Here is a 13108-nt window from a genome sequence, read left to right as displayed (position 1 = left end):
TATATCCACATGCAGAAGAATGAAGTAGGACTCCTTCCTTATATCAGACACAAACATTAGCTAAGAATGGATTACAGACCTAAATGTAAGAGCTAGAACTATAGAACTTTCAGAAGAAAACACAGGAGTAAATCTTCATGATCTTGAGCTAGGCAAAGCCTTCTGGGATACAACACCAAAAATACAAGAAAAAAAAGAAAAGAATAAATTGCACTTCATCAAAAACAATTTTTTTTTAAAGATTTCATTTATTTATTTGAGAGATACAGAGTGAGAGAGGGAACACAAGCTGGGGGAGTGGGGGATGGAGAAGCAGGCTTCCTGTTGAGCAGGGAGCCCAAGGTGGGGCTCCATCCCAGGACCCTGGGATCATGACCTGAGCCAAAGGCAGACACTTAATGACTGAGACAACCAGGTGCCCCTTCATCAAAATTTTTAAACCTTTTGGGCTTCAAAAGGTAACACCAAGAAAGTGAAAAGAAAAACAAAGAAAGTGAAAAGACACCTGATAGAATGGGAAACAATATTTGTAAGTGATATATCTGATAAGAGACTTGTACTCAGAATATATAAATCCTTACAACTCAAAAATAAAGACAAGGGCACCTGGGTGGCTCAGTGGGTTGGGCCACCAACTCTTGATTTCAGCTCAGGGTGTGATCTCAGGGTCATGGGATCAAGCCCTGCCTTAGGCTAAGACATCAGCGGGGAGTCCACTTGGGATTTTCTCCCTCTCCCTCTGCCCCTCCCCCTACTCACACTCGTGCTCTCTCTCAAATAAATAAATAAAATCTATTAAAAAAATAAAAAGACAAATAATCCAATTGAAAAATAGGCAAAGGATTTGAAAAGGCATTTCTTCAAAGAAATACAAATGGCCAATAAGCCCATGAAAAGATGTTCAACATCATTAATCATTAGAAAAAAGCAAATCAAAATCACAATGAGATACCACTTCATAACCACTAGGATGGCAATAATCAAAAAAACAAAACCAAAAGAAAGTGAGTAATAGCAACTGTTGGTGAGGATGTGGAGAAATTGGAGCCCTCATTCATTATGGCAATTTGGGAACAAATTGTTTTCCTCTTTGGAAAACAACCGGAGAGTTCCTGAAAATGTTAAACATGGAGTTACTATATGACTCAGCAATTCCCTTCCGAGGTATATACTCATAGAATACAAAAACATATGTCCACAAAAAAACCCATATACACAAATGTTCACAGAAGCATTATTCATAATTAGCCAAAAAGTTAAAAACAACCCAAACATCCAAAGGGTAGCTGCTCTAGACAATTTCAGGAACTTGCAAACAATCTGGTTTGGCTATATGTTGGGGAGGAAACTGGAGATGTTAGCAGAGGCCACATCAAGAACAGTATCATAATTAATCTTAAGGAGTTCTGGTTTCATCCCAAAGGTTATGGGGACCTAGTGAGGGATTCTGATCAGGAAAATGAATCAATCAGATTTGCAATGCAGACCTGTGACAGCATAAAGAATGAATGGGAGGAGTAACAGTAGAAGTAGAAAGATTAGGTAGGTTGTAGTAATCCCAGCAAAGAATGATGGAGACACAGACACCATAAAGAAGACTGTTAAATCTATATAGGAATTAGAAATATATCGGTAATGGTTATTGCTAAACAAGACCAAAAACAGCCACAAATTAGGAGGAAATATTTGCAACTCCTATTAAAGATTTTCGCTGATTATCTTAATCTATGAAGAGACCCTGGAACACATCATTAAGAAAACACGAACTAAAGAAAAGTGTTGCAGATAGGTCAAATAAGACAGCCATGAAGAAGAGTTCAAATAAAAATAAAGTTCAACGTTTTCTATACCATATTTATTTTGCCATAATTGTACTTACAGGTGATCTGAAACATTAGAAAAATTAAATACCCACAAATGTGTGCTAGCAACTTCCTCAGGTAATCTTTTATAAAGGCTCATGGGATTTTTTTCTTTTGTTCTTTTTTTTTTTTTTAAGATTTTATTTATTTATTTGACAGACAGAGATCACAGGTAGGCGGAGAGGCAGCCAGAGAGAGAGGAAGGGAAGCAGGCTCCCTGCTGAGCAGAGAGCCTGATGCAGGGCTCGATCCCAGGACCCTGGGATCATGACCTGAGCCGAAGGCAGAGGCTTTAACCCACTGAGCCACCCAGGCGCCCCTCTTTTGTTCTTTTTTTAAAAGATTTATTCATCTGCTTGAGAGAGCGAGCGAGCACAGTGGGGAGGAGCAAAGGGAGAGTCTCAAGCAGACTCTACTCAAGATGATCCCATGACCCTGAGATATAACCTTAGCCAAACCCAAGAGTCAGACACCTAACTGACTGTACCGCCCAGGTGCCCCTCATAGAAATTTCCTAAGATTATCCTCCCTTGTGTTGAGCTCTTATAAAGCAGAATTTTTTGCTATGAATCTTATCTATTTTTGCCTTCCTACCGTACCTAGCATGTAGTGATGATGGGTTATAGATAAGTTATGAGAAAACTCTTGCACTGGGACACAGAATCTGACTCTAGTATTATAGGCTCTGCAGTGTGTATTAGACTAGATCTCACACTGCCTGATGATTTAAGTATCACCTATCATTCTTTTTCCTATAACAGAAATACTCAGGGTTAGGAAGAAAAAGAAAAAGATATCCAGAAGGAAAGAGCAGGGTAAGAGGAAAAACTATCATAATTTCTAATTACTGTCAAAACAAAAATAGAGCATCTCACTTAAATTAAAGGGATTATCTTTGACTATAGCAATCTAAATTTAACCTATGAAGTTTATTCCTTAAAAAGAATATTACCAAATGGTCTTTTAGTCCTAATATACTCTAAAGAATAAATACATTAAAACACACACACACACACACACACACACACACACACTCTTTGGTTACTTTCATCACTGTAAAGAAGGAAATGCCTTTGGGAACCAGAATAAAGGTGCCCCTGCTCACTCTTAATAATTACCCCCTCAAAACATCAGGAAATCAAACTCACATAACTGGCTGTTGTGCAGTTTCTTCAACATATGGAGTAAAACTGGGAAGTAGAGGGGGTACATTGGTCACAGAAGCTGTACCACCACGAGGCTGGCGATGAAGAAGAAAATTAAAATTACCACAGTTATACATTCTGACAAAGTATATGCAGACCATGCCTAATCATTCAGGAGGAATTAAAAGAGACACTAAAAATACTCCTCTACACTAAATCTGAAGTCTTTGTTATATTGGCAAGTATACTGGCTATAACAGTCCTTACCCGGTACTCCAAAGGTCTGCCTGTGTTCCAAGGGCCGGGCTGCAGCTCATTTTCTTTGGCCCTGGACACAGGGGGTGCTATCCATGGCTGAACTGTAGGCTTAGACAACTCTGTTCTAGAAGCCTCATCAGAATTTTCATCAAAAATAGTAATTCTGGAATTACTTTGCCTCTGTTGAGGAACTGGATTTTGGAGTCCTCTGTTCTGGTTTGGAGCTAGGAGAAAAATATTTAAACTTCATGTAAAATCTTTAATTATCAACTGAGGTGCTAGTAAGGTATACCTAATTCTTCCTAAAGCCAAGGAGATTACCCCTACTACCATGGAAACAAAGATTTTCTTTTTTAAGATTTTATTTATTTATTTGATAGACAGAGATCACAAGTACGCAGAGAGGCAGGCAGAGAGGGGGTGGGGAGAAGCAGGCTCCCCGCTGAGCAGAGAGCCCGATGTGGGGCTCTACCCTAGGACCCTGAGATCATGACCTGAGCTGAATGCAGAGGCTCAACCCACTGAGCCACCCAGGCACCCCAAAGAGATTTTTTTAAACAATAATTTTTTTAAAACCTTACATGAATCAAATTACTAACTTTTTAATCTATTCTGTTTGTTACTTATACTCCCCCCTCCTTTCCCTCACCTAGTCTTTTATTTATAGATATGTTAGGAAAGAAAAAAAAAAAAAGAGGGATGCCTAGGTGGCTCAGATGGCTAAATGTCTGCCTTCAGCTCAGTTCATGATCCCAGGGTCCTAGGGTAGAGCCCCACATCGGTCTCCTTTCTCAGCAGAGAGCCTGCTTTTCCCTCTGCCTGCCACTCCTCCTGCTTGTGCTTACTCTCTCTCTCTCTCTCTGACAAATAAATAAACAAAATCTTCGGGGAAAAAAAATTCTACATCTTCCTTCAATCATCATTCTAACATTGTCTAGTTTTCTCAGAGACTACCCTAACCTAAATCTTCATTTGTCAACTTAAAACTTTCTCTCAATGGATATCAGCTGAAATGTGCTGAATCTAGAGAAGACAAATTAGCCCATTCATTAGGGGGGTTCTCTGTTGTGGGGCTCCTTATTACAATCAAGCTTCATTATGATCTGAATAAAATATTCTTCAGGTTTATATACTCCTTATACCCTAATTCTAGGATTTGTAAATAATATTTTGAATACTGGTAAATCAATGCCATAAAAGGAATAAGAGATTTTTAAAAATTTTGGTCTATCCGTCTAACTGCTATAAATTAGTTAGTAAAAGCTTATTGCTCTCTGTACTTTCTACTCAATTTTGCTGTGAATCTAAAACTTCCCTAAACATGAATTTAAGAAAAAAAAAAAAAAGGCTTATCAGTGATCCTCTTTAGGCATACAAAGAGAGTCCAATTTCTGGCCCCAAAAATCTGAAGACCACTTTGACAATACTGGCTGTATTATCCCATATCTTTTTTCAACGAAAAACTCAAACTCAGAAACTCTCGATGCTCCCTATATATTAGGTTTTTCTTAATTAAGACACAAAATTGCTGACATGTTTTGCCTTTACTGCATACTGTAATCTCAGCTCTCTGAAGACTTCCTTCTTTTTGCTACCTAGTATTCAGAAAACTAGGACAGTGTCCACATATGAATTTATACATTATCTCTTTACATAATTTGCCTACCGCCCGCGACTAAGAGTTTCCCATAATAACACTTAACAAACTTACCCTTAAGAGCACCTCCTACACGGCTGATTGGAGCTCTTGCTGTCCTTTTCCCTTTGCTTTTTAGTTCTGCCAGTGTGCTTCGTTGTGGTACAGAAGATCCAAAAACTTCGTCCTCCTCTTCTTTCTCAAGGGCCAACACAGTTTGCCGAGACACTCGAGCTTGGAATTGTCTAAGAGAATGGACAATTAACTTTTGGGGGAGATGAACACTACTCACCGGAATCAAAATTTCTGATTTATTAAAACAAGGGAGAAGAAATATAGAGAAATAGCCCAAAGAAAGTGTTTATTCTCTCAGGAATAAAGAAAGCTACCTTGAAATCAGAGAAAGTTTGGAATAGGATGATTTAACTTCCCCTTTAAATGTCCAAGGCTCAACCAATTGGCATATTCTGAAGAACACCATTAGGCTGATCTCAGGATCAGATCAGGGTGACTAAGGTTAAAGAATTTATTAAGGTCAGAGTTCCCACCAACTTTTTAAACTTACAAAGTAAGTTGGAAAAGTAAATGAGCATCCATATACTCTCCACCTAGATTCAGCAACTGTTAACGTCTTGCCACATCTATTTTATCACTGTCTATGTCTCTTGTTCTCTTTAGGCACATTGCTCACCCCCATGCCATTTTTTCCTAACCCATATGAAATGAAGTTGTATTCCACATGTCATTTTACTTTAGCAAAGCTTGCAGAAGTTTGAAGATTAAATTTCCTGTGCTGCTGCTGAAGTTTTACATATTATCAACAGGGTAAAAAGGCAGAATAAACTGCAAATGCTGGCCAAGAAGGAGTAAGCCTGTGATAGCCTCTCTCTCACTGGGTAGAATTAAAAATTCTAAACAAAATACAAAAAAAGCAACTGAGGCCTCTGAAAAGTAAACAAAAGCAAGTGGACTGTAGAGAGGAGTCAAACTTGAAGAAACAACCCACACAGGGTTGTTTCCTGTTTTTTTTTTTTTTTCTTCTTCTCTTTTCTGTTGTGGTTTTAAATTGTTGCAACAATGGTGTGGGAAGCTAAAAACCTCATCTTTCTGGCCAGAGTACTGGGAAAAGGGACTCTGAGGGCCAACCAATGTGGGAAAGATACTGGAGAGGATGAGCTGAAGCAGCGGATCTCCTAATTCTCTGCATGAACTGGCACAAGCCCTGGACTCACTCCTGAGCTATGCATACAGAAGGCAGGCCCAAAGCAGCACAGAAAAGGCTTTGAGAACTGAACTATGATATAAACCATTGGCCAAGTCCTAGACTAACCACTGAACAGCCTACACATGGGATAGACCCAAAGGTCTTGAAAATTGAACTGCCAATGGAACCACCACCCACATGAAAAAGAACTTATGATATCTAAAAGTTGGTTGCCTGCTAAGACAAAAATATCAGATTCCCCAGAGAATATTAACCAACAGGACTCAGTCTAATAACATAGTAATGGGATAAATGTCCAGGATATAATCCAAAATGACTTGACAGACAAAGAGCCAGGAAAATGTGATCAATTCTCAAAGAAAAAGGCAATCAACACATATCAAAATCAAGATGACCTAGGTATTGGGAATTTCCAGACAGAAATTTAAAAGCAGCTATTATAACGACACTCCAAGAGATAAAGGTAAAAATATCTGAAATGAATAGAGAGACAGAAGTTCTCAGCAGAGACACAAAAACTATAAAAATGAATCAAATGGAAAATTTAGACCTGAAAGACACATTATCTGAAATAAAAAATTACTGGATGAACTCAATATCAGAATGGAGATGGCTAAGGAAGGAGTAAATGAACCTAAGGACAAGTCAACAAAAATTAGCCACTCTGAAGAACAGAAAAAAGAAAGGTTAAAAAAGTAAAAACAAAAGCAAGGGCAGAGCCTGGGTGGCTCAGTTGGTTAACCATCTGCCTTCGGCTCAGGTCATGATCCCAGGGTCTTAGGATCGAGCCCTGTGTTGGGCTTCTTGCTCAGCAGGAAGATTGCTTCTCCCTCTGCATCTGCCTGCTGCTCCCCCTGGTTGTGCTATGACAAATAAATAAAAAAAAAATCTTTTTTAAAAAAAGTAAATTAAAAAAATAAAAACAAAAACAAAACAATAAAAAAGAGCTTCAAGGACCTATGGAATAATATCAAAAAGTCTAACATATGTGTTTCTGGTCCCAGAAAAAGACATATACGTGCAGAAATAAATAATGGCTGAAAACTTCACAAATTTTGGGAAAGGCACACATTTACAAATTCAAAAAGCTCAGTAAACCCCAAATGGAATCAATGCAAAGGTAATCACACAGAGACACATCATAATCAAACTTCTGAATAATAATGTTAAAGAAAAAATCTTAGGGGTGCCTGGGTGGCTCAGTCAGTTAAGTGTCTGATTCCAGGGTTCATCTCAGGTCATGATTCCAGGGTTCTGGGATCCAGTCCCACGCAGGGCTCTCTGCTCAGCGGGGAGTCTGCTTCTCCCTTTACCCCTCCACCCTGCTTGTGCACTCTTTCCCTGTCAAATAAATAAAATCTAAAAAAAAAAAAAAAAATCTTAAATGCACCCAGAGAAAATCAACATATTACATATAGAGAAGGAACCATTCTCATCAGAAATCACAGAGCCCAGAAAACAGTACAACATCTTTAAAGTACTGAAAGAAAACTGTTGAAGGGTACCTGGATGACTCTGATGGTTAAGCAGCTGCCTTCAGCTCAGGTCATGATCCCAGGCTCCTGGGATCGAGCCCTGTGTCAGGCTCCCTGCTCACTGGGGAGTCTGCTTCTCCCTCTCCCTCTGCCCCTCCCCACAGCTTGTGCTCTCTCTCTCAAATAAACAAAATTTAACATAAACAAACAACAAAAAAAAAGAACTGTTGACCCAGAATTCTACGTCCAGCGAAAATATCCTTTAGGAATGAGGATGAAATGAAGACATTCTCAGATGAAGAAAAACAAAGGGGGCGCCAGGGTGGCTCAGGGGTTAAGCCTCTGCTTTTGGCTCAGGTCATTCCTGGGATCAAGCCCGGCATCAGGCACTCTGCTCAGCAGGGAGCCTGCTTCCCTTCCATTCTCTCTGCCTGCCTCTCTGCCTACTTATGATCTCTCTGTCAAATAAATAAAGAAAATCTTTAAAAAAAAAGAAAAAGAAGAAGAAAAACTAAGGCAGTTTATTAGCCATAGGCTCACTCTAAATGAATGGCTAAACAAACCTCTTCGGGCTAAAGGGAAATTATACCAGAGGAGAACTTGGGACTTCAGGAATGAAGAAAGAACAAAAATGATAAATACAAAAGACCATTTTCCTCCATAGTTCTTTAAATATGTAAGGCTGTTGAAAACAAAAATTATAACATTGTCTGGTGGGGCTTTCAACATATGTAGATGTAATACATATGACAAGTATACCAAAAAAAGTAGGGAAGATCAAGTGACCTATATAGTTATAAAGCTTCTGTATTTTCTTACTTGAAGTGGTAAAATATCAACTCTAAGTAGACCATGAAAGCTCAGGTATGTTTATAAAATACCCTAGACAACCACTAAAAAAATAGTAACAGACAAAAAAGCCAATAAAATAAATTAAAATGAAATATTAAAAAATATTCAGACAATCCAAAAGAAGGCAGGAAACAGGCAAGAGAAGAACAAAATATATAGAACAAGTAGAGAACAAATAAGAAAATAATAGATCTAAATCCAACACAATAATTAAAGTAAAGGTTCTAAACACAACATTTAAAAAGATATTATGAGAGCTGATGAAAAAACAAGGCCCAACTATTCGCTGTGTACAAGAAACCCAGTTTAAATATGAAGACATGGGATAAAAATGAAAGAAAATCCATACAAAAGCCTGCATCATGAATGTTTGCAGCAACATTATTTCATAATAGCCAAAAAATGGATACAACCTAATTACTCATTAATTGATGAATGGATAAATAAGATGTGGCATAGCCACTGAGTGGCATATTACTGAGCAATAGAAAGGAATGAGATACTAGTATACGACAGAACTATGTTCATCAATGATGAACATAGTATGACGAACCTTCAAAACAGTATGCTAAGTGAAAGAAGCCAGTCACAAAAGACCACATAACGTAGGATTTCATTTATGTGCAAAGCCCAGAACAGGCACATTTAGAGAGAGAAAGCAGATAAGCAATTGCCTGGAAGTGGATGAGTGGGGATGGGGAGTGACTGCTAATGAGTATGGGGTTCATTTTGGGGTGTTAAATATGTTCTAAAATTAGATAGTGGTGGTCACACAACTCTAAAACTATTTAAAAAAAAAAAGAAAGGAAAAAGATATATCATATAAACAAAAGAAAGCCAGAGTGGCTGTACTAATATCAGATCAAGGAGACTTCAGAATGTGTATGACCAGGAATAAAGATAGACATTATATAATGATAGAGGGATCAATTCTAAATGTGCATGTTTCAGAATTTCAAAATATATAAAGCAAAACAAATGGGACTTAAGAGAAAAAAATAGATAAATTCATAATAAAAGGGACTTCAAAATTCTTCTCTTAGTAACTAATAGAACAAGTAGACAGAAAATCAGCAAGGAAACAGAAGACCAGAACAGACTATCCATCAACTTGACCTACATAATGTTTAAAACACATTTTACCCCTGAACAGCAGAAAACACATATTTTTCAAGTGTCCATAGAATATTCACTGACAACAGAACATATTCTGGGCCATAAAACAAAACTTAATTAAAAAAAAAACTGAAACCACACAAATGTTCCCTGACCTTAATGGAATTAAACTAGGAATCAGTAACAGAGAGACATCTGAAAAATCTCCAAACATTTCCCAATTAAATTAATACACTTCTAAATAACCCGAGTCAAAGGAACAACATATGTGAAATTAACATATTTTGTGCTGAATGAAAATGAAAAATACAGTATTATATCAAAATTTGTGGAGTATAGGGCACCTGGGTGGCTCAGTGGGTTAAGCCTCTGCCTTGGCTCAGGTCATGATCTCAGTGTCCTGGGATCAAGTCCCGCATCGGGCTGTCTCTGCCTGCCTCTCTGCCTACTTGTGATTTCTCTCTCTGTTTGTCAAATAAATAAATAACATCTTAAAAAAAAAATTGTGGAGTATAGCTAAAGCAGTGTTAAGAAGGACATTTTTATATTAGATAAGAAAGATCTAGAGTTAGTGAAACAGGTTATCACCTTAAACTAGAAAAAGAACAAGTTAAACTTAAAGCAAACACAAAGAAGGAAATAATAATTAAAAAAAGAAGAAAATAATGAAGAGCAGAAATTAATAAAAATAAGAAGAAAAAATCAATTAAGAAAAAGCAATGAAACCAAAAGCTGGTTCTCTAAAAAGATCAATAAAATCGGGGCACCTGGGTGGCTCAGTCGTTAATCATCTGCCTTCGGCTCAGGTCAAGATCCCAGGGTCGGGGGATCGAGCCCCACATCGGGGTCCCTGCTCAGTCGGAAGCCTGCTTCTACCTCTCCCACTCCCTCTGTGTTCCCTCTCTCACTGTGTCTTTATCAAATAAATAAATAAATAAAATCTTTAAAAAAAAATCAATAAAATCAATAAACTTTTAGCTAGACTGAGGGAAAAAAGAGAAAACACAAATTATTGAATATCAGGAATGAAAGAGGAGAGATATCTATATAATATACAGACATTAATAGGAAAATAAACACTATAAACAACTCTATGCTCCTAAACTCATAGATGAAATGAGTCAATTCCTCAAAAGACAAATACTACAAAAGCTTACTCAAAGAAATCAAAGATCTAAATAAATGGAGAAATATACCAAGTTTATGCACAATACTAATCAAAATCCCAGAAGCTAATTCTAAAACTTTTACAAAAAGTCAAAGGAACTAGAAGGGCTAAAAAGAACAAAGTTAGAGGTCTCCTATTTACCTGATTTCTAGACTTACTATAAAGCTACAGTGATCTAGATACTATGGTATACACTAATTAACAGATATACAGATCAGAACAGAATAACAGAAATAAACCTACACAAATATGGTTTTTTTATGTCAAATATGATTTTCGACAAAGGTGCAAAGTCAGTTCAATGAAGAAAATCTTTTCAACAAGTGGTACAAGAACAAATGGAGGTTTGTATGCAAAAAACAAAACAAAACAAAAACAAAACCTTGACCAATACTTTCTACAAAAATTAACTCAAAATGGATCAAGAGATCTAAATATAAAAGTAAAACTACAAAGACTTGAAGATTGGGGCTCCTGGGTGGATCAGTTGATTGGGCATCCAGCTCTTGGTTTTAACTCAGATCAGGATCTCATGGGTCATGGGACTGAGCCCCATATCGGGCTCCGTGCCCAGTGGGGAGTCTGCTTAAAGATTCTCTCCCTCTGACCCTACCAATACTGTGGGATCTCTCTCTCTAAAGTAAATAAATAAATCTTTTTTAAAAAATTAAACTTAGAAACATAGAAATACCATATAATCCAATAATTCCACTATTAGGTATCTACCCAAAAACCCAAAAACACTAATTCAAAAAGATATATGTACACTTATGTTTACTGCAGCATTATTTACAACAGCTAAGATATAGAAGCAACCTAAGTGTCTCTCAATAGACAGATAAGGAAGATATTGTGTGCGTATGTGTGTGTGTATACACACACACACAGCGTGTGCATGCACACGCACACAATGGAATATTATGCAGCCATAAAAAAGCATGAAATGGTGCCACTGGTGACAACATGGATGTACCCAGAGCATATTATGCTAAGTGAAATCAGTCAGACTTAAACAAAAAGCAGAATAAGACCTATAAATACAGAGAACAAACTGTTCGTTGCCAGAGGGGACAGGGGTAGGTGGGCTGGACAAAAGGGTGAAAAAGAGAAGACGACACAGGCTTACAGTTATGGAATGAATAAGCCATGGGAATAAAAGCATAAGAATAATAGCATAAGAAATAAAGTCAGTGATACTGTAAGGGTTTTGTATGGTGACAGATAGAAGTTACACTTGTGATGAGCACAGCATAATTTATTAACTTGCCCAATCCCTATACTATATACCTGAAACTAATGCAATGTTGTGTAGCAACTATACTCAAATTTTTTTTCTTGAAATTTCAAGATGAAAACATAGGAGAAACTGTTGGCAACCTTCCACTACAGAGTTCTCATGATCCATACAAAAGTAAGTAAGTTAGACTTCTGCGAAATTAAAAAATTTTGTTCTATAAACACACTATTAATAGAACAAATAGACCATAGTGAAACTGGGAGAAGATTTACAAGTCACATACCTGACAAAAGACTTGAATTCAGAATATCCATCTTTAAAGCAGAATCAATTTAACAACCAAAATGCATTATGCTAAATGAAAGCAGTCAGATTCAAAAAGCTACAGTGAATGATGCCATTTATGTGATAATATGGAAAAGGCAAAACTATAGGGCTGGAGAATAGGATCGGTGGTTGCCAGGGTTTGGGAATGAGAGTATGTGTCGAACTACAAAGGCAGAGAGCATAAGGAAATTCTATGGAGTGATCGAACTAGATCATGGTAATGGTTACAGGTCTCTATTCATTTGTGAAAGCTTACAGAATTGTACAACAAAGAGTAGATTTTACTATATGTTAAATATAAATTGGTCTTTGAAAAAATTAAATAGTAACTAAGGAAACTTGCCAATCCATGGAGAACATTTTATTCAGATGCAAAACCAATGATTTATATCTATTATTTTTAAAGAGTGAAGACAAGCTCCAGAGAAGTTTACCGGTGCTGTGACTGTAGTCGTTCCAGTGGTTCCGCCTTCTGTTGAATTCCTTCCTGAAATATCTTATCTGCCTTCTTAAAGTTTTCTCTAGCTTCATATTCTTCAGCCCATGAGATATAGAACTGAGCAAGTGAAACACCAATCCCTTGGCTGTGTAAATAACTGTACATATCCAAAGGCTCATTGCATAAATGTCCCTGTAACAAATTAAAAGCATTAACAGTTAACCAATTTCTATTCACTTACTGTCTTTTATGTGCCAGAAAATCACTGGAGTTTTATGTAGTTTCTGCATTGAAAAAATATGTATCTGTTATAATACAATGTTATAAGGACTCTACTGGGAAGACTTAAAAAGTAGACAAAAGAAATT

The 13108-nt window shown here is 37.1% G+C and overlaps 1 protein-coding gene across 1 annotated transcript in view; it reads right to left on the bottom strand.

Annotated features, from left to right (window-relative positions):
• The window catches only part of BUB1B (BUB1 mitotic checkpoint serine/threonine kinase B), a 50731-nt gene that overhangs the window by 23256 nt on the left and 14367 nt on the right, over positions 1 to 13108 (bottom strand). Inside the window, exons 5-8 of the mRNA XM_080808632.1 lie at positions 12736 to 12932; positions 4977 to 5146; positions 3275 to 3489; positions 3011 to 3102 (exon numbers count right to left, since the gene is read on the bottom strand). Of these exons, the coding sequence (XP_080664758.1) occupies positions 3011 to 3102; positions 3275 to 3489; positions 4977 to 5146; positions 12736 to 12932 (674 nt within the window). The remainder of the gene's footprint in view (positions 1 to 3010; positions 3103 to 3274; positions 3490 to 4976; positions 5147 to 12735; positions 12933 to 13108) is intronic.

The sequence above is a fragment of the Martes martes genome (genome assembly GCF_963455335.1).
Source record: "Martes martes genome assembly, chromosome: 7".
Taxonomy (NCBI): Eukaryota; Metazoa; Chordata; class Mammalia; order Carnivora; family Mustelidae; genus Martes; species Martes martes.
This window is presented reverse-complemented; position numbering and strand designations above follow the sequence as displayed.